This window comes from Channa argus, chromosome 5, assembly GCF_033026475.1.
Source record: "Channa argus isolate prfri chromosome 5, Channa argus male v1.0, whole genome shotgun sequence".
Classification (NCBI taxonomy): Eukaryota; Metazoa; Chordata; class Actinopteri; order Anabantiformes; family Channidae; genus Channa; species Channa argus.
In genome coordinates, this window is record NC_090201.1 from 4221935 (window position 1) to 4248706 (window position 26772).

The 26772-nt window shown below is 37.6% G+C and overlaps 2 protein-coding genes across 3 annotated transcripts; one reads left to right on the top strand and one right to left on the bottom strand.

Moving 5' to 3' along the window:
• The first annotated feature begins 1032 nt into the window (after positions 1–1032).
• On the top strand, positions 1033–14826 carry golt1a (golgi transport 1A). 2 transcript variants are annotated; one of them, XR_010914527.1, is made up of 6 exons: positions 1033–1177; positions 3597–3688; positions 5996–6174; positions 7180–7243; positions 7342–14036; positions 14107–14826. XR_010914527.1 is itself a non-coding variant. In XM_067506078.1 (5 exons), exons 1-5 carry the CDS (start codon positions 1153–1155, stop codon positions 7369–7371), a joined length of 390 nt encoding a protein of 129 aa, XP_067362179.1. In that variant the 5' UTR covers positions 1033–1152; the 3' UTR covers positions 7372–14826. The 2 variants fall into 2 exon arrangements, 1 of the variants encoding a protein (XP_067362179.1); XM_067506078.1 differs by having other exon boundaries at positions 7342–14826.
• A 1184-nt stretch (positions 14827–16010) lies between these two features.
• Positions 16011–26173, bottom strand: kiss1 (KiSS-1 metastasis suppressor). Its single transcript, XM_067505102.1, has 2 exons — positions 26066–26173; positions 16011–16222 (listed from the first exon to the last, which is right to left on the bottom strand). Exons 1-2 carry the CDS (start codon positions 26157–26159, stop codon positions 16011–16013), a joined length of 306 nt encoding a protein of 101 aa, XP_067361203.1. The 5' UTR covers positions 26160–26173.
• Positions 26174–26772: the final 599 nt, after the last annotated feature.

The window sequence follows — 26772 nt, forward strand, 5'->3', positions numbered from 1 at the left end:
TGTTAGTGGTTCAGCTCTGGGGCGGGGGCTCGCGGCTAGGCAGTCTCTGGCAAAATGCCCCGGCTCCCCGCAGCGGTGACAGCGGTCGTCCCTTGACTGTCGCCGTGTGACAGCTTGCTGGGCCCGACTGGCCCCCTCTCCCTCCAAGCTCTCACCAGCGACACTTCAAGGCAAATGTCAAACATGACACAATGCTTATCATTTCGCTAAATCATCCCTACAGTGAAGTTTTGTGATCGAAGCAATATTGGGTCCTCCTCAGCAGCAGGGACCAAGAGAATGGTCAGAACTAAAAGAAGGATAAATGCAGCAAAATACAGATAAGTCTTTAAAGAATACCTGCTCCGGAATGCATGAGACCTGAGACTAGGGTGACGATTGATCTGTTTGATCCAACTCAAACAGACAAGGCAATTCGCAGGTTGCTTTGCCAAATAGATTCCGAGCTCTACTGATTAAGGGCCTTTAACGAGGTAATGATTTGCAACTTGTTTAGTAATATAGGTTATTATGCATTATTTTGTTCAGATTGACGGCAAAATTGCATTTTTATCCTAAAATAAATCTACAACACAGTAGAAAGTGCTATATTAAGCGCTTACACACACTTGAACATTCAGAAGGGGATATATTTTGAATTCGTCAGCTACATTTGTTTTACTTTAATCTTGGAATGACATCTTGGGAGGGCCTTCAATGTTTGCTGAGTTGTGTTGCTAGGCACTGGTCTCTTTATTTAAAAACAAACAAATAAAAAAGCAGGACACTTTTAAAAACATACTTTATGTTTAGGATTTGACCTAAACTGATAATATACAGTAGAACCTCTAAACTATACCTAACTGGGGGCATCATACTTTGGATAATAGGCTAACCTTAAAAGTGAAGACTTGAAGACTGAGATATTCAAGAGCCAAACACAAATAAAAGGATTAGTGCTTTGAATGGCTGATAACATGACTCACGCAGCTGACCTGAGAATCACGTATTCAAGTATTCACCACAGGGTCTCAGGCATGCGTTTGCTCTGGTTAATGTTCACCCTGCAGACTCACAACATCAACAGACAAAGGTCACTGTTAAGAAAAAAAGCTCCTTTTGTTCTGGACAGTCACAGCAAAGCAAAGACGTGGAAACACATAAGGAATTACCATGGTGGCCATCACAGAGTTCCAGAGTAAGTCTTTTTTCCCACAGTTCCTCTATTGGTATCTGGTATGTACTCGTGCAGCACAGAACAGTGGCCTGCATTCAGTACATAAAGATGTGTTTATGGAAAAAAATGTTGTATCTTAAGGTACAAGACATCTGGATAATACAAGAATATCAACAGTATCAGTTCAACCCATTTAGGTCATTAGCCACATACGATCACTTTTCTGAGCAGCACTGCTATTCTTGAAAATCTGAGAATACGTCTTAGGAATGGTCCTAATCTTTGAGTCATTGGTCAAAACACTGACTGAGGAGTTTGTGTAATGAACTAAAGTGACTTTTAGTGTGATTCTTCTTCAATCTATAGTGACTCCAACAACTATGTCTAGCCCTCAAAAAATGGCACGTTGGGCTATATCACACCAATGATCACAGCTTCTTGTACACCTTGTCATGATTCAACCTACCATTCAGTGTTCAACAAGCTTCAGTTTATTGGAACATAGCATTAATAATTCCCTCAAAGCACTACAAATTTCATAGCTCATACTGATTGGTCTATATACAGAAAAAGGCATTCAATAATTCATATTTGTCATTGGTATCATTCAACCTATTCAAAAATTATCAATTCAGCCACCAGGCCTCGCAATGTGGCTTCCTCATTACCAGTACTAAATGCTAATTTCTGTGGATGTGCAAACAGCTTCTTGTTAAACACAAATTTTATTTGTGTGATATATACAGCTTCTGTAATAACCCCATGTTTAGTTGATGTTTTAGGTGATATAGTGTGTATGTGCTGAATTACTTTATGTATAATGAAAACTAGTAAACTGTTAGAACAGCTATCAAGAAACCTATCAACTTTTTGCAAAAGCTGGCAACAGCAGCATAGTGGCAGGATGAAAGAGAGATAATCCACATGAAGTGATGCCATATAAGTAACTTATAAATATATAAGTCTATGGCTGCCCAGGTCTGACTAAAAGTGAAACTAAAACAAAATGGCCTAGTCTAAAATCTCTCTCAAGTTTTTAAAAATCAAACAGTTTGCTCTGTATATGGACGTGTATGCCTCTGCCTCTGTTCTCTCTTTTGTCACTACTTTGTTTACTCCTCCAGTCTATTAGCTGTGATTAAGTTACTATTAATATTTCCACACTAATTTTAATAGGCTACTGTGTGTCCCACATGTAGTTCTGTGTTGTATTATTGCATTTAATTAATTTAACCATAAAAAAAAAAAAATAACCAAACTAATTAACCATACTAAAAAAATAACCATGCAAGGGAGAGTTGGGGCAGTCCCCATGTATCCCTTGGTGCTTCTTCCAAGTTAGATGAACATAAACTAAGTTTTAATGACTTTGAAAATCCTGGCTTCTTATGTGTTAGTGTCTATTCAATAAAAAATAGGCAATTATTTAATGAAGTTACTACCTTCATGTGTGCATCATGTTCTCTAAAGCAGTGTGTCAGTGTGTCCTCTCTTGGTTGATAGGACCATGTGTAGTTTGGAAGCTAGCTGAGTCTCCCCAAGGTCTCACACTGACCAACAATATACTGTAAATCAAAAAAAGACACAGACAGAGCTACAGAACGTGTTATGAAGCATTTCTAACATGCGCTGGTAAACAGTGGTGTTTTGTTATTGTTATTATGATTATACTTCAGCTCTTGGTTAATTGAAAGCACTGAGTTGATTTCATACAGGAGTTCAACACGGTACACTTTATGGTAGACCTGCTGGCTATACAGTCACTATCTGGTTTACATTTGGTAATTAGGCCCATTCATCACTTTCGATTTGTTTAAATAAATGTATTGCTTCATTTATTCATTCAGAAATACAACACATCTGAATAAAATTCAAAAATAAAAAATTTGGCTCCAACAAGGTTGGCTCAGCTGGTAAAAAAATACAGTAAATAAAATAACTGAACTGACACCAAATTCCCTGTCAGTACTAATTCTGGGTAAAACTTCCAGTAAACCCTGACCAAAGGATTTTTTCCCCCTACGTTTTTCTTTACTTCAATTCAACTAAAGGTCTCATGTCATACGTTGTTCAGCTGAGAGTAAGCTGAGTGCCACCTACAGATATCACAGTGTAAACACATGAGGCAAAAATGAGCAGTCACAAAATTGGCGAATTGTTTATGGCAGATGGTGAAACTTTCAATGCCTATATCTGAATATTTCAAATAATTAATTTGCCATTTATGTTTTCTCATTGTTTCTCATTGCTGTTGATTCCTATCATACTTATGAGACACTAGTTCATCTTTCTATAAATAGCATTGTATTTTTTTATATCTTATAAAAACATCCATCTAAAATGCTAATTACTGACAAATGAACTGACTAGTTGTGTCAGTCATAAATACTATGTGTATGCAAATTTGTTTGTATATTTTTTTTGTATATTTGTTTTCCAGAGATTGGTTTAGGTCTGATGGGATTTGGTTTATTTTTCCTGCTCTTTGGTGTGCTGCTGTACTTTGATTCGGCCTTGCTGGCATTTGGGAATGTGAGTAATTCATGCCACCCACATCTGCTCAGTGAATTTGTGTATGGTTCATTGTTTGGTTTCACTACCAAATTTAAAAAAACAAACAAAAAACAAACAAACAAAAATTTTCTGAGGAAGATTGGTGGGACACCTGGGTACTCGTGCTATTTGGTTCCAGTGTCCACAGAAACGTCACTATACAACAGTTTAAGTATTAGAAACCACTGGATGTCCAGGGGCAGTTTACATGCTGCTGGGTAAAGGTAATCTCAGGGCACTTTACAGAATGAAGTCAAGACTATAAAGATGTATAGAGAAAACCCAACAAATCCCCCTTGAGCAAGCCCTAGGCAACAGTGGAGAGGAAAAACTCCCTTTAACAGAAGAAACTTCCAAAGGGTGGGCAGCCATCTGCCTTGACCGGTTGGGGTGAATGGAAATTGAAGAGAAGAAAGAAAAAAGCAACAAAAAGCAACAACAAAACATTGGGCAGGTTGATAGAACTAGTAGCTGTGCACTGGAAAACACACAGCTCCAACTCCAGGGACACCTGCAGAGGGACAGAGAGGGCAACAGAGAGAGGGAGACAGAGAAGAAAAAGGACAATTACGCGAAAAAGAAAACACAAATGTCATACAGGGGTGACAAATAAATGTGGAATGAGAGGAGAGGAGAGAGGGACGAGGGAAGGAAAGGAGCTCAGTGGATTAGGGGGTGGGTCCCACAGCATTCTAAGCCTGTAGTACATAACTATACCTAACTATAAGCTTTATCAGTAAGGATGGTTTTGAGCCTAGACTTAAAAGTAGAGAGGGTGTCTGCTTCCCGAATCTGAACTGGCAGCTGGTTGTTCCACATCTGCCTCCCATTTTACCTTTGGAGATTCTGAGAAATTCTGAGCAGAGCTTGACCGGTTAGAGCTTTATATGTAAGAAGCAGGGCTTTAAATTTGATTTTAGATTTTATGGGAAGCCAATGGGTAGAAGATAGTAAATCGTAAATTTTCTGCACATATATAGCGCTTTTCTACCTATTGGCAGCTGGCACTCACTAGGAGCAACTAAGTTGGGGTTCAGTGTGTCTTGCTCAAGGACACTTTGACACGTGAACGGAGGAGCCAGGGATCGAACCAACAACTGCAGTATTGGTGGATGGTCATTCTACCTTCATGCGTCACAGTCTAGAGAAGATGTAATATGATATATCTGTCTAATTCCGGTCAGCAGTCTTGCTGCAATGTTTTGGGTTATTGCAGGCTTTTAGGGAGTTACTGGGTATCCTGAAATTAGGGAATTACAGTGGTCCAACCTAGAAGTAGCAAATGAATGGACTAGTTTTTCTGCATCATTTCGAGACAGGATGCTCCTAGAACTGACAACCAGTATTTTTTTCTAGAATCTTAGAGAAAAAAAATGAAGATTGGAGATAGGACGTAGATTATTGAGGTCATTGGGATCTGTACTAGGCTTTTGAGAAACAGCAGGTGTTTTGAGAGGAAAGGGCACCATTTCAGTTAACCCAAAGTTGTTATTTAAATGTATTTTTAGTTATTAAAACTTCACTTAGCAGCAGGCTGTACTATACAACGATCAAGCAAATTATGACCACCTGTAAAATCTAATACGATCCAGTACAGTAGCCCTGGCGTGGATTTTACTTTTAAAGTTATAATTTTTCATTTTTTAACATATGCAGACAGACAACCATCCACTCTCACATTCACACCTACAGGCAATTTAGTCACCAGTTGACCTAACATGCATGAATTTGGACAGTGAGAGCAAACCGGGTTACTCAGAGGAAAGCCAGGAAAGCAGGGGCAGAACATGTACACTCCACGCAGAAAGGCTGCAGTTCAAACTGTGAATGCGCTAGCTGTGAGGATAATGAATGGAACATTTAACATTTAACAACCTGATTTAGAGATAATGAAAGACAATATAATATATTGGACTGTAATAGAATTAATTAAATTATTTTTCTATACAAATATTTAATATGTGCAACACCTTTCTTTGCTGTTTCTTTAGTACATTGTGAAAATTCTTTGAGTCCAGTGTATGTCACGGTGTTTTCTTAGAAACACAAACGTGCATTCTGCTTCAAAATGCAATAAGAGTTTTGTGTCAAAGAGGTCATGTTATGCTTTTTTGTATTTTTAGCTGTACCTGTGATCATGGGTGTCCATACTAAACAAAGAATAAAAATATAAATAAATATAATGTAAATCCTAATCTCTTGCTTTTGGTTTTGAGAAATAAGACATATTTGGAGAAATCAGACATATGAGAATGTCTGATTTTCTGTCATTTCTTTATTCTGTAGATTATGTTCTTGACTGGTTTGACTTTCGTTATCGGCTTCAGGAGGACAGCCCACTTCTTCTTCCAAAGACACAAGTTTCGAGGTTCTTTTTTTTTCCTGGGAGGTGTCTCTCTGGTGCTGTCTCGCTGGCCAATCATTGGAATGCTAGTGGAAAGTTATGGTTTTTTTCTTTTATTCAAGTAAGTTCAGGTGGTACAGTATGTTTCTGAGTCTGACAAAGTCCGAAATTATTCTTTGTATCTAACAATAATTTTAAAATCTGCCAACAATTTACTTGTTTGATCTGGGATCTGATTGGGAAATCTACACAATTTCTACTGTATATACAGTATACACAGTAGCAATAGTTATAGTAATAGAATTGTGTGGTTAATTTACTGAAGCTATGGTGTTCATGTTTCTGATGCTGGCACAGTGTTGTCAAGCCAGTTAAACCCACAACATAATTGGGTTGTGGAAACAATGAGAAATATGAGTTTATGTAAAAACATTAAAAAGATGATCACTTTTTTTTGTAAAATATCAACAATAATTAAGACAACAGCAATTAAGCATATTTATCATTTATTCTCACCCATAGTAACCTCTTATCTGTCACTTAGAATGATGAAAACATGACATGTAGTTTTTTGGGCAATTTCTGGTACAATATCAATGTTGAAAGGATGTTTGAACAGTAGGCATGCTTTCACAGCACAGTTTGAGGATGATATCATGTTAAAGTGAGGGTCAGTATGAGTGTTAACCATTTAGCAGTAATTATTATTGTTAGTACAGTAAGAACAACTACAATTGTTAACAAAGCTCAATATGCAACTTAAAGCTAACGTATGCAAGATTTCCTGAATATGGAGAATGAGCACAAATTGTTGCATATTATAACTTTAAGCCAGCACTAGCATGGGACTTGAAATCACTCCACATTGCTCAACTCAATCCTAGAGTAAGTTTTGGAATACACATCTACCAAAATGCTCTTTAAAAAAGATACATACTTGAATCTACATGCTAGCTGTGTGGAGATAGCAGGTCCTTCCTGTGCTTCTGTGGGTCTCTTCTGGGTGTAACAGAGAGTGACACTGAACAGGATAAGCAGTTACAATGCATGGATGATGTTATAACTGGAGTATTTGATCACAAATGATACTGTAAAGCATATCAGCAGTAAAACTTTCCCACTACAGGTCATTCTTCCCTATGGCCTTAGGATTTGTGCTATCAGCTTTGAAAATTCCTTTCCCTAATGCAGTAAGTATGATTTTGAAAAAATAAAATAGGAATACTTATTTTATGTTAATACAGCCACTTAAAAGGGTCACTTTTGATAAAATCTCTTTTTCTTTCAGTTTGTCTCCAGCAGCTCCTCTATGGTCTGAGCAGAGCAGTTTGTTGCAGTGAAGGAATGCTGGCTTCCCCTAAACGTTATCGTAGAATAGGTTTGCAATGGGGGAAGAACTCATGAGTAACTTTTTTGTTATTTTTTCCTTGTACTATATTTTCAAGATTATATATCAAGAAAATAGAATAGAATTCTATTTCTATTAATATTTTTTTTAAATGTAATCTGTTGAGTTTAACAAGAGCAATTTAAATAGCTCAACACATGTTACAAGTGCTTCCTCTAAACTTTTTGGCTGAGAGAGCCATAAAAGCCACATATTTTAAAATGTATTTCCGTGAGAGCCATACAATATTTTTTTTAACATTTAATACAACTAAACGCATGAATTTTTAAGTAAGACCAACAATTTTAGAGTATAATAAGTCTGAATTTATTCTTTTCAATAGCGTTGTTATACTAAATCTAACCAATATTATTACAATTAGGTGCAGATGAAAATGTATTTATGGAAATAAAATTCCTTAAAATGTTTTTTTAATTTTGAAAGTTATTTTTAACACTGATTTCTGTACTTTTTTACTTTAAAATGTCAGCAGAATTATTAATTACTTACTTGTTAAGAAATGTCAGCTAAGATTTATGTGCGAGCCAAATGCAGTTATCAAAAGAGCCATATCTGGCTCTCGAGCCATAGTTTACTGACCAAAGTAAAAATAAAATGCATTATTTAATGGCTATTGCAGTCTTCTGGCAGTGTTCCTGAGAAAACTTAACCTATAGGCATTGGCCTCTAGCTCACGCTTCCTTTTTCTGCCACATCCAGGTAGTTCAGCCACTGTTCCTTTAACTTTGAACTTGTGAACTATGTTTCCACCAGTGTCTCTAGGAACATTCAGTACTTTTGCTATATTTTTGTAACCTCCTCCTTTTTTTAAGGGACTATGCTTGTCATAAGGAGTTCTGCTGTTGACCTGCATGTGCTTAATGTCTCTTTGACCCTTCTTACCTTAGATTGTTGTATACTTTGTGTTAATTATGGCCAGTGCTTTCAGCTTCCTGTTTTTCCTGAGTCTCTCTCTGAGCAGTTATGCCATCTTGTTACCACATGGACTCCGCTATCTTGACTCCACTCCTCCAAATCACTCTGGCCTCACACCATGCTCTGCATTTCACTCACCTACAGGGAATCATTACTAGCATTCCCTCTCCCATGCCAATGGTAATTGTAACAGTTATCTGAGTCCTTTTGATCCCTTGGCTTTAACATTCACTCACTTGATCTGTTTGTTTCCTCTAAGAAAGATTTATCTGTTCATGGACTAGCCAGCTCCAAGCTCTCTAGTCCAGTTGCTCCAGTCATTGCCTGTAAAACCTCATTCCCCTTTCCCCTTCTCATTTTACTACAATTAAAACACCATACTTACACCATACTTGAGGGACCATACTTCTTCAATGTAAGAAAAAGTAAAAAAGCAGTGATTACATAAAATTATTAATTATTTGTTATTAATTTTATCTGGAATGTCCAGTTAATGGTCCAGTTAACGCTGAATCATTATCGTGGAAGCATACCATGAAAAAGAACTTTCAGTTTAGTTAAATCCATCATTAAAAAGCAGGTAATATAGGCCCCTTTAGATTCTTAATCTAAGAGTATGCTATTTCAAACATATCTTTGGCATTTTATTCAAAAATTATTCAATATAATATATCAAATACTTATGATTTACTAGAAAACACTTGTGTTATTAGCAGCAATCAGATTATTTGACTGGTTTGTCTTCTGTTTATTTATACATAGTATGGGTATTAAGACCACAAAACTGTGCGGCTGCTGCTCCTGCTAAAGTTTGCAGGTGGCTGTGGTATGTAAAGATATTGATCATATCATAAAATAATAAAAAATAGAAATTGTTGTTATTGTTCCTATTTCTCAGCAGATTGGGTGCAGGCCCAACATAAAAGCAATACCTGTCCTTGATAATGCACAATGTTCCTGATGAGCTCAAGGACTCATTCAGGAGGATTTTGAACAGATTCCAACCTGTGCCAGTGACTGTCAAAATATAATTAGTGTCTTTATTCTTTACTTAACCCTCCCCCAAAAATTCTGGAATAGAGAGAATACATCAGATCAAGGCAAGGAAATAGTTGCTGTAGGTATGTAATCATCAAAATACAGTTTAATGTTTTACCTCTGATTTTTTTGTTCCACTCTGCTACATTTTCTTCAAAGGTGATGGATACATCACCTTTGAAAGAGGTCTAGTATTGGTATTGGTCTAGTCTTACCTAGTTTCATACCTTTGTCAAAACAAGTGACTATAACTTTCTTCAAAGGCCATTTCCCTTGGCACTATACATAATGGGAACCATTTCTGGACTGCTAGAACTTGCCACCATGGTCACCTGGAATATGTATAAACTTTATTAAACTAGAGAATCCATTTGATGTTTTTTAGGTAGTGTTAATACAACGTAACAGAACAGAGCAACAAAAAGCAACAACAAAACATTGGGCAGATTGGTAGGACCAGTAGCTGCACGCTGGAAGACACACAGCTTCAGAGCCAGGGACACCTGCAGAAAGGGACAGAGAGAGGGGGACAGAGAAAGACAAAGACAACTACGGGAGAGAACACACAGAGTTAATGACATACAGTGGTGACAATTGCGGGGTGAGAGGAGAGGAGAGATGGTCAAGAGGAGGAAAGGAGCTCAGTGCATCGGCGGGTGGGTCCCCCAGCAGTCTAAGCCTATGGCAGCATAACTATAACTAACTATATGATTTATTAAAGAGGAAGGTTTTAATCCTAGACTTAAAAGTAGAGAGGGTGTCTGTTTCAGAGATTTTTGGGCCCAAATACTATGACTCCAGTTTTGTCTTTGTTTATACGTAAAAAATTGTGGGACATCCAGGCCTTTAAATCTTGTAGGCATGCTTGTAGCTTTATTAACTGAATATTTTCATCTGGTTCCATAGACAAATATAGCTGGGTATCATCAGCATAGCAGTCGCAATTTATGGAGTGTTTTCTAATAATGTTGCCTAAAGGAGACATATAAATTAAAAAGTATTGGTCCTAACACAGACCCTTGTGGAACTCCATAGCTAACCTTTGTGTGCATGGAGGATTCATCATTAACATGAACAAATTAAAATCTATCAGATAGATAAGATTTAAACCAACCTAGTGCTATTTCTGTACTATGATGAACTTTAAATCCTGATTGAAAGTCTTCATACAAATTATTCCTGTGAAGGTGATCACATAATTGTTTTGCAACTACGTTTTCAATTATTTTTGAAATAAAGGGGAGATTAGGTATTGGTCTGTATTTGGCTAAGACACCTGGGTCAAGACAGGGTTTTTTAAGTAGTGGTTTAATAACAGCTACCTTATAGGCTTGTGGTACATAGCCTGTTTCTAAAGATAGATTGATGATATCTAATATGAACGTATCTATTAAGTGTAAAGCTTCCTTGAGCAGCTTAGTTGGAATAGGGTCTAGCAATAGGGTTAGATGAGGTAATAATTGAAGTTAGCTCAGAGAGACCTATGGGTAAAAAGCAGTCTAACAGGGATTGGGGCCTTATCGATGACTCTATCAATGCTTTAGAGATTTAGAGGTATATGAAAAACGTCCACCTATATTGTAAAGTATAATTCAGATTATGGATAAGAGTATTATGTAGTACAATCTTTGGCTCGTGTAAAATGTTATAATACTCCCAGAGCAATATGTCTAAAATTCATACATTGAAGTATATATAATATACATTTAGTGTGTCATAACAAGAATTTGTTTCTTACACCTTTTAAGAGTCTGTAGTGTACTGTAAATGACATGTTAACCAGGCAGGTGTTCAGGTGTTAAAATGGTAAATAAGAGTAAACATGTTTGACCCATAGCAGTAACAACCACCTGGGCTTAAAGGGCATCTTGACCAATTTTCAACTTGCTTTCTATGGCTTTAGTTTAGAGTTTTAATATACATGGATGAATTTAAACTTCCCCCTGGCTTTCCTAATATTCCTCTGTTTCCAGCTGAAAAATTCCTCCACGTAATCACGAGAAATTCAGATGATGTCATCTGGGGGAGCTCTGGAAAAGCAGGTTTACCACGATGACCATACTGTGAGCAACACAATAACATAATCTGAATTTAAGGTTCCTCCAACTAATGTCATCTTAAGGCATTATACAGGCAGGTGTAGAGAGATATTTTAAGGTAGGTTAGTCATATAGAACTTTAATGGCATTCATTTACATCTACTACTCAAACTAGAACCAAAAGAAGTAAGTTCAATATCAAAGAAGGTGCCATTTAAGTAAATACATTAATAAAACACCATTAAAAAGTTTTATGCTGGAATCCCTGGTCAGCAATGTCCAATCATCTTGCTTCACTTGTGTATGGCATATGTGCACATCCATCTGTGGAGGAAGTGCAGGAAAAGAAAGTTATTAAATGACATACAGTAATGTGAGAGGTGAAATTATTGCCCAGTCTATATTTAATTAGTGGAAGGTCCCCAAACTCATGTATTTATACTTAATAACTGCAGGATCTAACTTGTCCAAGGGCTACCACTTGTGTTTCACCTTCTACTCAGGTGACCTCAGGTTCTCATGCTGCATTACTGATTTAGTTTGTTGTGATTTTTACTTAAACTAATATTAACTCCTGCCTAATGTTCCAGCAACATGCAGGGTGATGATCATTTTAACTAGGGTTAGAATTTGTTTTCTGAATGCTATGCATTTAAATCTCTTAAAAAAAAAAATCCTTTCTGCTCTTTCTCGCACTTGCATCTCGCGAACGGTGAGCACTTATCTGATGGGACTTTGCTTTGATGTTTTCTCCTAGACTTAAAATATATTGGGGAAGAATAGCAGAGCTAATATATTTGACTAAATTACTGTATATGCCTTCCTTTAGTTCCTGATATTTACTAACAAGTATAATAATACAGAATATTAATGCACTGTCAAGTTGTATAGTTCAGTAAAACATTCCATCAAAATGCTTCTGTTCAGTGTATATAAGTTTATGAGTGTTTACCTACATTTTACCTACATCTACAAATGTAATAGAAGGCATCAGTTTGCATTCTTCTCAGCAACCCTGATTTCACAGATTACACAATTAGTAAACTACATAATATCCATTTTAAAAGACATTAAAACTGTACAGGATTTCTTGGTACATGGTTATTATATTACACAGGTAGAAAAAAAAATATCAATATACTGTAAATGAAAAGGAAGTTATACATATGACAAAAGAATGATCTGCAATAATCTCCACATAGAATTATACCAGTCTGCTTACCATTGTTTAAAAATAGCCTTTAATGTAGTAGTATAACCCTTAAAAGGTATTGTAAAATAAATACTGTACTTATATAGCGCTTTTTTACCTAATGGCACTAAAAGCACTTTACACTACTTCTACTCCACCCATGCACACTCACAATCACTGATGGGGGAGCTGCTATGCAGGTGGCAAACACTCTCCAGAAGCAACTAAGTTCTGGTTCATTGTCTTGCTCAAGGACACGTCGACATGTGAACGGAGGAGCCAGGGATCAAATGAGCAACCGGGGGATTGGTGGACGACCACTCTAGCTTCCTCTGCAAACAAGTGGTGTGGTGATGCAGAGATCACCATTAAAAATAAACACCAGTAAATGAATTCTCAACACATGACCTACTCCAAACACTGTAGTACAGTATATCGCTATTTTAAGTCAAAATTATAATGATACTTAGATCTAATCACTGTGGGCTAAATTGATTAAATGTGTATTAATCTTAATAGTATTTTTAAAATTCACAGCATTTACAGTTATTTTGATGTATTTCTTATCATCACTTGAGTTCAAATAATATCCCAGCTCCAGCATGGTAGGAAGTCATGTACAGCCAGGAAGGTCCACAGTCTATCACAGAGAAGATACATACAGATAGATAATTATACTCGTGTATAAACGATATATATGTATTCTCCTGTTAACCTGGCCTGGATGTCTTTGTACCATGGGAACACCTGCAGATCATCAACACAGACGAACAGAAAGAGCAGAGGAAGAATATGCTGTCACGGATGTGACTCCGTTCCGTGTTGTCCTGGTGAGCATCACCATCTCTCCCCTCTACTCTGCTCTCCCTGTCTCTCTCTCCCCGCTGAACTGCCTAATTGACCTGTATTTTTTACACCTGTCACCTCCCCTTCATAAGCCCTGGCTACCTGTCTCTTTCTGCAAGATTGTTTTCCTGTCATCACGTGAAAGAACCTGTTTTTGTTACTCCTTATCTCAGAGTGTCTTTACTTTCCTTATGTCTGGGTGCGGCTCACCGTGGATTCCTCTGTTCCGCCCTGCTACACCTGCCTGAAAAATCTTGTAAGTGACAATTGCCATTTAGTTTTTCCTTGGACTAAGTGATTTTTGAATTTCCTAAGAAGTAACTCCACGAGACTGAGGATTACAGTGCCCTTCTGGTTTGTTTCCTCAGACACATTTGGTTGGTACTTTGTTCAGTTCCTACTTTGTATTTTTGTTGTACTTTGTTTTTGGCTCTGTTGTTGTTTTTCCCCTGGTCTCTCAGCCGCCCTTAGTTTCTCCATTTCTCATCCTCCTCTTACCTGTGCGCCGACCCCACTTGAGGGACAGTACTCGCCACCCATCTACAGTAAGAATCCCACTGTCGTTGTAGTTTATACTAATTTTTTGCCATTGCTCACTATCTCTCTCCTCCTCAGATACTCCCGCACTTACCCCATTGGTCACTGCAGTCACACACCTCCCGCGGCCCTGTCTGTCCACCTGTTCCTCCACTCCTCGTTACGCACAATAAACTCATTGCCTTCCTATTCCTTCACTTGTTCTGCGTTTATTTGGGTCCCACAAATCGTTTTTAAAAAGTTCCTTATGCATGCAAAATTATAAGTCACCTTTGTGAAATGCTAACTTTTTGCTAATATGTTTGAATTTGTGCGTGATTCTTTACTTCCTGTTGTCTGACATTTCTGATAAAAATACAGCATATCAATGCAATTCTAAACTTGTGGACACATCATTTACATGTATTATACGCAAAAGTAACCAGCTACAGGTGCAACTCTATTGTAATTTGAGTCCTCCAGGTAGGGTTCCCTTTCTTACACTTATCTCTTACCCCATCACATTTGAATGATTTTTTTAAACAACTTTTCGGCAAAACAAAGAATTTGCAGGTCACCCATTTTAACCACTGCAGCGACCAATGGTAAACTGACCATACTGATCACAAGATGGCACTGCATCTCCCAACAGGGAACATGGTGTGATGTAATTCCACATTTACAGAGTCAACACAAACATCACAGGTCACTCTTCCATTTCCTACCACTCGGCTTGTCCTCCAGTGCAGATGACATTGCCATTGAACTGAAGAGCATCATCTAAGATCACTCTTAAAGTAAAGGATGTTTTAAGACAGGAAAAGGGGAAATATTGTCATATTGAGAAAAAACAAAATCTAATTAATCTACCCAAAAGCTTTTATATTATTGGCAAGATTAATTTTTTAAGTGACTCAGAAGTCACTTGCTTCTCAAAATAATTGTATAATAAAAAAGTAAAAATAAATAAAAAGTATAATTATATAAATATAATAATTGGAATAGATTGCAATATGTGGGTTATAGGTAACATAATGTTAGCTTCGATTAAACAAACTTTTCAAGTTATTTCAATTCCTGAAATTAACTCCCATGTTATCATCTTTATAGTCTGTGACACTGCAGTGGATGGTAGCCCTGAGGAGTCATCCTGGGTCAAGGCTAACATTAGCTAGCATTAGCCTTTAGCATTTGCTAACATTAACTGATATCCACAATAAACTTACTGCTAGGTAACTGCTTGGTTTCTAGTGCCTTTTTGATTGATAGTGTTACATTGTTAACGTTGTAAAGAAATCTCATTTACCTGTTTTGACTTGCTATCTTCTGGTTTTAAATTACTGGATTTAACTTTCTCTGGTCGACGGATGTAACTCAACTAATGCTAAAACCCAAAGGCGAATATGTTGGGTTACCATAGTAACCACACTCCATGAAGTATGACGTTCTCATATTCCTATCCTCCAGATCAGCCCCTTTGGCTGACTGAAACCACCCATTACCATGACAACTACAAGTAACCCCCAAGATTGTAATATTTAAAATGTCCATATGGCATGCCATTTCCTGGTTTCATTCCCTCTGTTTCAGAGCTCACGTATGCTCCCTGTTGACCCAGGGGTCACCAGACAGAAACAAATCTCCGGACCACCCATCACATGGCAACCCCATTAGTGTAAATTCATTCTCACTTGTGTCATCTTCTAAGTCTGGCATTTTCCCCAATTTTCACAGCATTGCCCTTACTATAGATTGACCCACAATGTTATTATCTTCGTATTTCTTAAACAAAGGAATCAGATTCTATTATAATCCATTGATTTTTTTATTGAGCTCTTAACATTGCCATTGTCATTTTATTACTGCACTGTGTATGTAAAAAAAAAAAATACATTTTGTATTTAAAAACATTTGACAAAAATGTTTTTATTTAAAAGTATGAGTAAACATATGAGCACCAACACAGAGTAAAAACAGGAATAAGTGTGTTGTCTGAAGGGTTGTCATTTTCCATAACGTAGACCAAAGGAGTTGAGGTTATATGTGGACATATCTTGACGTTTAATCACAGACTGTGGGATGATCCACCATCTTCTCCTGAGAAATGTTCCATTAGTTGAATGGATCCTATTAGCAAATAAATTCCCAGAAGTCTTTGCTGATGCCGGTATTGATGTTTGGCTTAAATCTCTCAGGGCTTTGAATATCGCCTGATCTGAAGAACAAACAATACAAAGATATCTGACATTGTTCTTTATGACTTAATGAGTCTACTTTTTTAATGCTAATATCTTGGACTGTGAAGATATTAGGTCAAACCAATTAATACATACAAGTGGTTAAAACGATTAGCATATGATTAACATAAAGTAATGATATGTTTAGATTAATGCAAGTACTGCACATCGATCTACCTCCATTTTTTTTTTGTTTAGTTATCATATATTGCAAACACATAACATGATACAACATTTTTTTACTACAAAAGGATGAGATTCTTAAACTTTCAAATGTTAGCTTTTATATGATTAGTGTATTTAAATGAGAACAAGCTGACTTTTGTAAAATCAGCAGTAGATTGTGTTTCACAGGAGGCAGAATCAGCCAGAATGCCCCTGACTTCAACCCTTTGCTAAACACACTGTGAGCAGATGTGTAATATTTGATGTCTGCACATATGTTTACATACAGTATGTCAATGCTCAAGCATGCCTCACAACAATTTAGAGATAAACCTCATTGATCAAGCTTATCATTTCATTAACGTGTCAGAACATTGTGTATGATTCAATGGCACAAGTTCTATTATATCTTAAGAAAAAGCTAACGATGATTTTTTCTGATATCCAAATAGGACTGCATAGATTGATAAATACAATATTTCTATTTATAACCCCTAAATCCATAAATATTTATCTGCTCAACTATACTCTAAACCACCAGACTTTGAAAAACTGTAATAAGCTTATTAAAATTTACAATTAACTCAGCAAAAGAAGCTACACATTATCCTGCAAAACAAACTCAGCAGTTTTTCTTCCACCTTTTTACAAAATGCTTAAAGTGTAATAATTGTCTATGTACTTGAGAATCTTCAAACATTTGGCTACATCAAACTCAAGCACTTTCAAAGTCAATTTTTAAGCTTTTTCACCAGTTTACAGCTGTGACAAATTACATCTTTTCACCAAAAAAAGAAGAAAACTGAAAATGATTCACATTTATCATATTAATCATGTACTGAACACAGTGGACAAGAATAACTGACCAATCTCAACAAGTGATCAAACAGAAACTGACAGACAAAATACATAATTAACTAAACCTAAATGCTGAAACAGAATCTGACAAATGAAGGATAAACAAATGACTAAACCTCAGACCTAGACAAGGGGAACCAAGGTCCAACAAACGGGTGTCCAAAGAATAAGCAGACAGGTGAACAGGATCAGGATCTAAGGAATAAAAGTCTTTAAAAAACAAACAAGTAGGCTCACTCCATATAGGGAGGCATAGACAGAATGTGTGACAGTGACAATCTGGCAAGGAACTGTTGAAAAAGCTGGGTCTAAAAAGGCAAGGGAACAAGAAACCAAAAAGACTGAAACAAAGAAACCAAACTCCAGGATCATTACACCAATACAGCAGCTCTGCCATGAATTTTATTAAAATTTGCATTAGATTAAGACATGGTTTTACTGTTTCTGCCAAGCTATTTAAAATTCAAGAGAAACCAAATAAAGGCTTGAAAAAAAAAACAGCTGATTGAAAACTAGGTAAAAGATCACCACAGCAGAGTGTGTTCTACACGTTCATTGGGCATGAGTTTTATCACTGGATGCCTTAACTGCGGCCACCTTACCATTTTTTTTATCCAGGCTTGGGACTGGCATCAGGGGGGCCCTTGGTGGCTGTGGGGGCACACACCTGGTGGCGTGTGCCCCCACAAGCCTACAGCCTTCTGTATCCTATCCCAATGCTCTACCACTGAGCCACCAGGCCCCCTATGATTGCAAACCATTGTTACCAACCAATGTTACAGTTACTGTTAGGGAATGTTGGGGACCGTCACTGCATATTCAATAAAAGAGCATGTCATAATTGACATGCAACACTAGCATTGCCACACTAAAACACTCACAGTGTCTCTCAATGATTTAGCCTGTGAATTTAACAGCTAGTGGTTAGCTTAAACTTCATGTTACCTGAAAGCACTGACTCTCCTATGGTGAAAAGCTGTAGGTCTCTTCTGCAGAAGGCTGTGCATTGAATTGGCCCTCCTTTTATCGGGACAGGGTCACAAATAAAAACAGACTGGGTGATCACTGTCACACACAGTGGCACAAGTGAGACCCAGGTATACCAGTTTTAATTTTAGACTAACTAGTCTATCACGATGCTATTTTTTGTGAAAGACATACCGTTTCAAGAATTTTCAAGCACTTTAACCAAAATCCAAGTACATTGCAGAATTTGAAAACACAACTTTAGAATTCAAACATTTTCAAAGATTTCCAGAACCTTTAGAAACCCTTTGACATTTTTTTGGTAAAGACTGAGATCAGTGGACACAATGTCATGTCTTTGTGTATGTTGACTTGTTCCATTAAATGTATATACAGTAACTGCTTCATAACTTATAGCCTTGCCTATACATTATTTAATACCTACCTTGTATGTGTGCACCCCGTTGTTTGAATAGCTGTCCTGTCTGTCAGTTACCCTGTATGTGTTTAGTTTGTTGTTTAGTAAGTGCTTTACCCTCCTCCTGTGGAGTGATTTTTTTTTTAGTTGCGTTAAACCTCCTGTTTCTTTATAAATAAATACTCTTTTCTTGATCCCTCCTCTTGCCGTCTCCTTACTTTGGTCCTTGCTAAAATACTTATACTAAACGTAACATTTAGCATGATCCTTGTTGCAAATGTATATTCATCAAGTAACATTTTGTAAATGCAATGAGTGATTGTAGGAACTGCAATCCTGCAGTTTTTGGTTTAATTTGTCTTAGTTTCCTTGAGCAAGACTCTGAACCCCAACTTAGTTGCTCCCGGTGAGTGTTGGCCAGCTGCATAGCAGCTTCCCCATCTGTGTGTGTGTGTGTGTGTGTTATTGTGAGGGCAAATGGGTGAATAAGAAGCCAATGGGTAGAAAAGCGCTATATAAATGCAGACCATTTACCATTATTCCCTGACCTATTAAGCCCTAGGGTGCTGGGAGCTGTGACTACCCTAAACAGACATTAAAATGAATGCCAATCAAACCTTGTTATGACAAAATACAGGACAAATTGACATTTTAATGCACTTCACTAAAATCAGCACTGCACTAGTGCAATGGATTAAGTTATTTTCCTCAAAATTCTACAAGCAATACCCCATTATGGCAACATGAAAAATAAAATAATTAAGCATTTATGACTATTGCCATGGCACTTCGTGATTTTATCTGTGAAAGGGACTATATAAAAATTTTACTTCCTTGGACATGATTTGGAATAGCATACCCCTGTCTATACAAGGTCCCACAGTAAACAGTGCTTGTCAGAGCACAAATCAAACCATGAAGTCCAAGTCCAACTGAGAAACCGATGGTCATTCTAAAAGAGCTCCAGCATTTCTCTGTGGAGAGAGGAGAACCTTTCCACAATCTCTGCAGCACTCAATCAGGGCTGTATGCTAGAGTGGACGGATGGAAACCACTCCTCCGTAAAAAGCATGTGACAGCCTGCCTAAAGGACTCTCAGACCACGAGAAAGAAAATTCACCACCTGGCCAATACCATTCTTACACTAAAGTATGGTGTTGGCAGCAACATGCAGTGAGAATGTTTTTCAGAAGCAGGGACCAGAAGACTAGTCAGCATTGAGGGAAAGATGAATGCAACAATGTACAGAGACATCCTTGATTAAAAACGTGTTCCAGAGCGCTCTTCAAGATTGACCCCTATTGCTACCCGGGCAATAGGGGTCAATCTTGAATCTTGAAGCTGTGTCTGTGATGTCTAGGCCATTCTACTTGCCCATTGTATCTGGAAAAGGTCGCCCGAAGAAAGCATCTGGCCCAGATGGAGTACCTTGGAAGGTACTTAGAGCTTGTGCCTAAGCAACAATCCCTGCCTGCCTATATTCTACAACCATAGTTCCAGCTGGAAAAAAATCTGCCATAAACATCCTACATGACTACAGACTCATTGCCTTGACATCAGTAGTCATGAAGTGCTTTAAAAGGCTCAGCACATCAGAGACATCCTCCCACCCATGTTTTACCCCTACCATTTCACATATAGGGCAAACATTCCACAGAGGATGCCATCAGCATTGCCCACACAGCCCTCCACATACTCCAGCAGCTGGATTGTTATTCTAGAATACACTTTGTTGACTTACAGTTCCATCTTCAAGACAATATTTAAACAAATTCTGGATAAGAAACTGCATGTTTTAGACTTCCTGTCCTCCACATGTGCTTGAATTAAAGACTAAAAGACTACAGACCACCCACAAACAACAAGACTCCCCACTGTAGACTTGATAGCGGATTTTTATGGGTGTTTTATGGATGCAGTATTTTTATGGCTTTTAGTTCATCTTTACTATTTATGCTTGAATGACTAATAGTACAACAAATGAATAATTTCGTTTTTTTTTTTGTTTTGTTTTTTGTGCATTGACAAATAAATCTAATCTATTCTATTGTATTCTATTCTAAGGATAACAGATAATCAATACGTTTTGCATTGAGAAATTATTGATGTGTTTGAATGTTTAAACACATTTAATTCCATAATAATTTAATTCCATAAGAAAATTTAATTCCATAAGCATTAAATTTATTAAATAATTCCATATCATAAGATTCTTATCTTATTCTACAATTCTTAGGAATTTCGAATAAATCACTGCATGGTTAATTGATTTCTATCTGAAAATATATCTTGATGGCTGTGACTTTACAATACGGATGATCTGTTTTTGTGTCATTGTACAATTCAGATCTGTGCAGATTCCAAAATAAGTCAGATATGAAGGAAAATCACATTACTTTGCTGATGCACAGTTTTCCAGTTAGTAGCTTTTTTAGGTGCATGTAAACACTTGTTCCTGATTATCTGGGAAGCTGATTTCTCTGAGTAACCTATTAACTTAAGTCCATGTCAACATAGTCCTTGTTGCATGCTTCTATGTGTTTGTCTAAAAATGTAATTCTCTTTGTAATAATATAAGACATTTAAAGACAATTAATTTATGAACAGTATAATCTATCAAGTATGTCACAGGACATCAACTGAACCATTTGAAACATGTTGTAAACTGTAATATGTATCACGTACACATAAATATATGTGCAATAAAGAAGCCTGCTAATGATGGCAAGGACATAGCTCTACATTGCTTTGAACATGCATGAAAAACCCTAGGTGCTCAGGTATTGTCCCAGACATCTATTGCCCTTTATTTTTATATTAATTTTGAACTATTACTGGATGTGTTTTAACAAATAGGTGTCAATATCAGTTGATTATTTAACATTCTTTATGAAAATTTTGTACAAGAGGATAAAAATACAAATTACAGCCACCATGACCTATTGTTACAGGGATGCCTGCAGGAATGTATTCATTTAATTCATTTATATGGGAGGCACATGGTTTATCTGAACACTTACTAGGTATAAATGTATGGTTTATAATAAAGAGGAGATTTATGGGAGGGTTCTTGGGGACCACTGTGGAAATTTTGGAATTAGTAGTGGAGGACAAACTGTTAAACATCATGGAGAACAGTTCACATCCTCTTCAAGAGATGTTAATCAAACAGCGGAGCAGCTGCAGCAAAGCTTCTTCAAATCCAAGTGACAAAGAACGGTATAGAAGGTCATTTCTGTCAACAGCCCTTAGTCTGTACAATGACTGTCTGTCAGAAGACAGACCTTAACCATTTCATCACAACATAACTAAAATAACTGTAACATACAGCCACTGTTTCTGCTTATGCACATGAGTACAAGCAGTACACAGCATGCACTATGACATTTCAATGGACAATACTAAATAAAGAGACCTGCTAAAATCTACATTCACTGTCAATTTACACTGATTAATTGACAGCTTCTTTGATATCTTCTTCTTCTTTTCCTTTCGGCTGTTCCCTTTCAGGGGTTGCAACAGCAAATCATGTGCCTCCATCTAACCCTGTCTTCTGCATCCTCTTCAATCACACCAACTAACTTAATGTCCTCTCTTCCTACATCCATAAATCTCCTCTTTGGTCTTCCTCTAGACCTCCTGCCTGGCAGCTCCAACCTCAGCATCCTTCTACCGATATATTCACAATTTCTTCCCTGAACATGTCCAAACCACCTCAGTCTGACCTCTCTTTATCTCCAACACATCTAACATGAGCTGTCCCTCTGATGTTCTCATTCCTGATCCTGTCCATCCTCATCACTCCCAAAGAGAACCTCAACATCTTAAGCTCTGCTACCTCCAGCTCTGCCTCCTGTCTTTTCTTCAGTGCCACTGTCTCTAAACCGAACAACATCGCTGGTCTCACCACCGTCTTGAGCACCTTTCCTTTCATTCTTGCTGATACTCTTTTGTCACACAACACACCTGACACTTTTCTGCATCTGTTCCAACCTGCCTGCACTCGCCTCTTCAGCTCTTTTCCACACTCTCTGTTGCTCTGAACCGTTGACCCTAAGTACTTAAAGTCCTGCACCTTCTTCACCTCTGCTCCCTGTAACCTCACTGTTCCACTTGGGTCCCTCTCATTGACACACATGTATTCTGTCTTGCGGCTAAGCTTCATTCCTCTGTTTTCCAGAGCAGACCTCCACCTCTCTAGATTTTCCTCCACCTGCTCCTTGCTCTAACTAAAAATCACAATGTCATCTGCAAACATCATAGTCCATGGAGATTCCTCTCCAACCTCATCTGTCAGCCTGTCCATCACCAGAGCAAACAAGAAGGGGCTCAGAGCCGATCCTTGATGCAGACCCACCTCCACCTTGAACTCCTCTGTCACACCTACAGCACCTCACCATGGTCTTACAACTCTCATACATGTCCTGCACCACTCTAACATACTTCTCTGCCGCTCCAGACGTCCTCATACAATACCACAGCTCCTCTCTCGGCACCCTGTCATACGCTTTCTCTAAATCTACGAAGACACAATGCAACTAACTATGACCTTCTATGTACTTCTCCATCAGCATCCTCAAAGCAAATACTGCATCTGTTGTACTCTTTCTCTCACAAATGTTCACCTATGCCGTTAGCCTAGATTCCCCTACTCTTTCCCATAACTTCATTGTGTGGCTCATCAGTTTTATTTCTCCGTAGTTCCCACAGCTCTGCACATCTCCCTTGTTCTTAAAAATTGGCACCCTCCACTCCTCCAGTCCTCATGCATCCTCTCACTCTCCAAGATCTTGTTCTAGGGACATTCAAAGTCCCTACTGTCAGTCCTACATTCTTAGCTTTCCTCTTCTCTCTCTGCCTACGAACACACCTTCCTCCTGTCCTTCTTCATATTCTACCAAGAGTAATCCAATTTCCAACGGTACCCTGTAGGTCAACAGCAACGAGGCGGTCGTTGTTAACCCAGGCCCCGACCGATCCGGTATGGAAGTCATTGTCACGATTCGCATGTTTGATTTGGCATGTGTTTTACGTCGGATACCCTTCCTGTCACAACCCTCTACATTTATCCAGACTTGGGACTGGCACAAGAAGACACTGGTTTGTCCCCCCTTGCGGTTGCATTCTTCTTTGATATCTTATTACTTTTTATATATACTGTATTATTATGTGTAATACCTAGTGCATCCAAAGAAATTCCCTCTGGGAATTAATAAACCATTTATCTATCTGTCTATCTATTTATCTATCTATCTACTGTATCTATCGATCTATGAAACTGTATTGCCTCTACTAAATAATTACTTTGAAATAAATAATAAACAAAACAAACTTACTCAGCAGCACTTGCAGCAGTGCAGAAATATTAGATTCTGTGGGCCGTGGCACACCAAGCCAAGACCAACAAACATGTGCTGACAAAGACCAACTGCTGGATTCATTATTGTATTATACAGAGCTATAAAGTTCAGATCTCTTAACACAACCCATTAAGCTGTTGATACAAAAATTATGGTGAAAACTGTGGCGTGAATAGCAAGTGTTTGCTATTGGACCATATGCCAGTGAGTGTAGTTTCTAGCAGTTTTCTGTATTCTGACACCATGCACTCAATGAAATGTATTGACTCTTTCATGTGCCTTTTTGCTACATCCTTTAGGTACTTTATTGATCATTGAGAAGTTGGAACAGTGTGATTAAATTTTTATCTTTGATAAACTTTTGAATGTGTGGTGCACAGGTACTTTTCTCAGTTGTAGTTACATAAAGTCCACTGTAAAAAGTTAACCAACATTACCCAACTAATCTAATGACTGAAATGAAATTTTGAAAAACTACTGCTATATATGTAAATGGTGTTGTTATATATCACTTTTCTACTTATTGGCACTCAAAGCACTTTACACTGCTTCTACATACACCCATTTGCACTCACAATCACACACACACAGATGGGGGAGCTGCTATGCAGCTGGCCAACACTCACCAGAAGCAACTGGGTTCAGTGTCTTGCTTAAGGATACTTCGACATGTGACTGAAGGAGTTGAACCCAACAACGTACCAAACAACTGTGGGATTAACTGTGGGACAACCGCTCTACCTTCCTGCAACACAGTCTAACATGTAACAATTCACTTGGGTGAAACCTTAAACAGCATTTTGACTGATAGGTCGCTCTATCAGACAAAGATAAGCTACCATTATCTAACACGTACATGCAAACATACATGCACAAGGATAACAGTGAAACTTTGAACGGACAGAAACACTGCAGCCAAACAAGAAACTTATTGCTGTGACATTAACACTTTTGTTTATCCAGTCTGTTGTCACAAGGAACAGTGTTTAACTTATTTTTTTCAAAAAGATATCTACAGGTAAAACGTTTGTACACTCACCAATTTACTTGGTGTAACGTAGCGCAGCAGCTGGCCAAGACCAGCGGGCTCTTCAAACTTGGTGATAGCCAGACCTGATTGAAGGGGTGACTCCTTTCCCTTACAGAAACCTAACATACCATGTTATGTCTGCTTAACATGATCATTACACTGCGTATTTCAGCTGAATATTACAACATTTTTGGTTTAGTAATTAAATGTTTTCAACTAAACAAATAAAGTAACTTGAAGGCAATAAAATAAGATTTGGCACGAAGCATAATAACATTTTATTTTTTAGTGGGCATTGGTTTAATTACACAAATATGAATGAACTGTGCTGATGAGTCGTGTTAACATCTGTTAAGAGGTTAGTGCACCCCACATTGCTTGCCAAGGACAAAGAAGCTGGCTCACATTTCTGCTAGCATGAGTCAGCAACTGCAACAAATACTAAATTGTCATACTCAGTGAACAAAATGGCTTCTCTGGAAGCCAACGTAAACTGAAATTCCAGTGCGGGAAAAAAAAAAAAAGGGAGCACATTCCCTGAGTCATAGTAAGAATATATGAATATATTAATTTACAGTGTTTGCATTATAGGTTAAGGAGACAGAGGAATATCTGAACACACCCAAAATAAAGTAAAGAGAGAAGCTACAAAATTTTTAACCTGATAAAGCCTTTAAGGCCTCAAAACAAAAGTTTGTCTAAGAGAAGCTATCCTGGAAACAGCGGAATTTAACCAAAACCAGCTCAGAGGAAAAGACAACCCAGGAAATGGGAGAACCATGACAAGCCCATTCTACAACTAAAGAGGAAGAATAGATGAACTACATCCGCTGTGTGTCTCTAACCTGGAATGACATTGCCAAAAGAAGATACAAAACCCAGAAGGCAGGGAAGAAACACTGTGGATCTGACAGTTAGAGGAGATAGAGGTTGATTTTGAAATATTGATTAAAAGAAAATATATGAGTAAAGTTAATCATTAAATAAATATAGCCATGAAGATGAACAAGGGCTCTGACGGTACCTTGATGGTAGTAGGTTGATTTCAAAATGCTGATGGTGCAGACCTCTGTTGACAAAGCAGCTATCATCATTGCAAGAATGAGTTGTGGCATCATGACAGTCGGTAAGAGCTGCTGAACTGTATCTGCATGCAGACAAAAATAGTCATTAATCCTAATAGAGCATGTCAATGAAAAACCTATTACACTAAGAATATGGGAGTGTTGGGATTGGCTCCTGACAGATTCAACAAAGCAGAAAGTATAGCACTAAAACTGACTATTTTCTGAGCGGTATGTATGTACCCTACTGGTGGGTGTATTTAATTGAGAAACAGACTTAAATTTAACCTGCAGTTCTTAATTTCAGCCACCAGGCATTGCAAAGTATCATCCACAGAACTGAATCCTGCTGTCTGTGGTAAACATTAGTTTTAAATATGATTTATCACACAGCAGTATGTTTATGTTGACTTTGTCAGATGATGACATAAGAGTTCCTTTATTTGTTTCATATAAACTATACACATGCTTGCTTTGGAAAGTCTGTGCACTGGTGTAGACTGTGTGTAAATATTGTTACTTGTTATGTGAATTACTTTGATTAGTTTTTATTGATTATTTATTACGCCTTTGCAGCTTCTCTTATCTCAACAGACTGTCTTTTCCACTGCAATGGCCAATTATTCATGCGGTTATCTTATAGTCTATTATTAGAATCCAGGTGTCT

Bases quoted from the DNA above. Each gene is read 5' to 3' on its own strand.
- golt1a (XM_067506078.1), top strand. From the start codon at position 1,153: ATGGTGGCCATCACAGAGTTCCAGA. The intron at 1,178-3,596 runs GTAAGTCTTTTT...TTTGTTTTCCAG, and splicing joins GGCCATCACAGAGTTCCAGA to AGATTGGTTTAGGTCTGATG. The intron at 3,689-5,995 runs GTGAGTAATTCA...TTTATTCTGTAG, and splicing joins CCTTGCTGGCATTTGGGAAT to ATTATGTTCTTGACTGGTTT.
- kiss1 (XM_067505102.1), bottom strand. From the start codon at position 26,159: ATGATGCCACAACTCATTCTTGCAATGATGATAGCTGCTTTGTCAACA. The intron at 16,223-26,065 runs GTACCGTCAGAG...TTTGTTCTTCAG, and splicing joins ATCAACCTACTACCATCAAG to ATCAGGCGATATTCAAAGCC.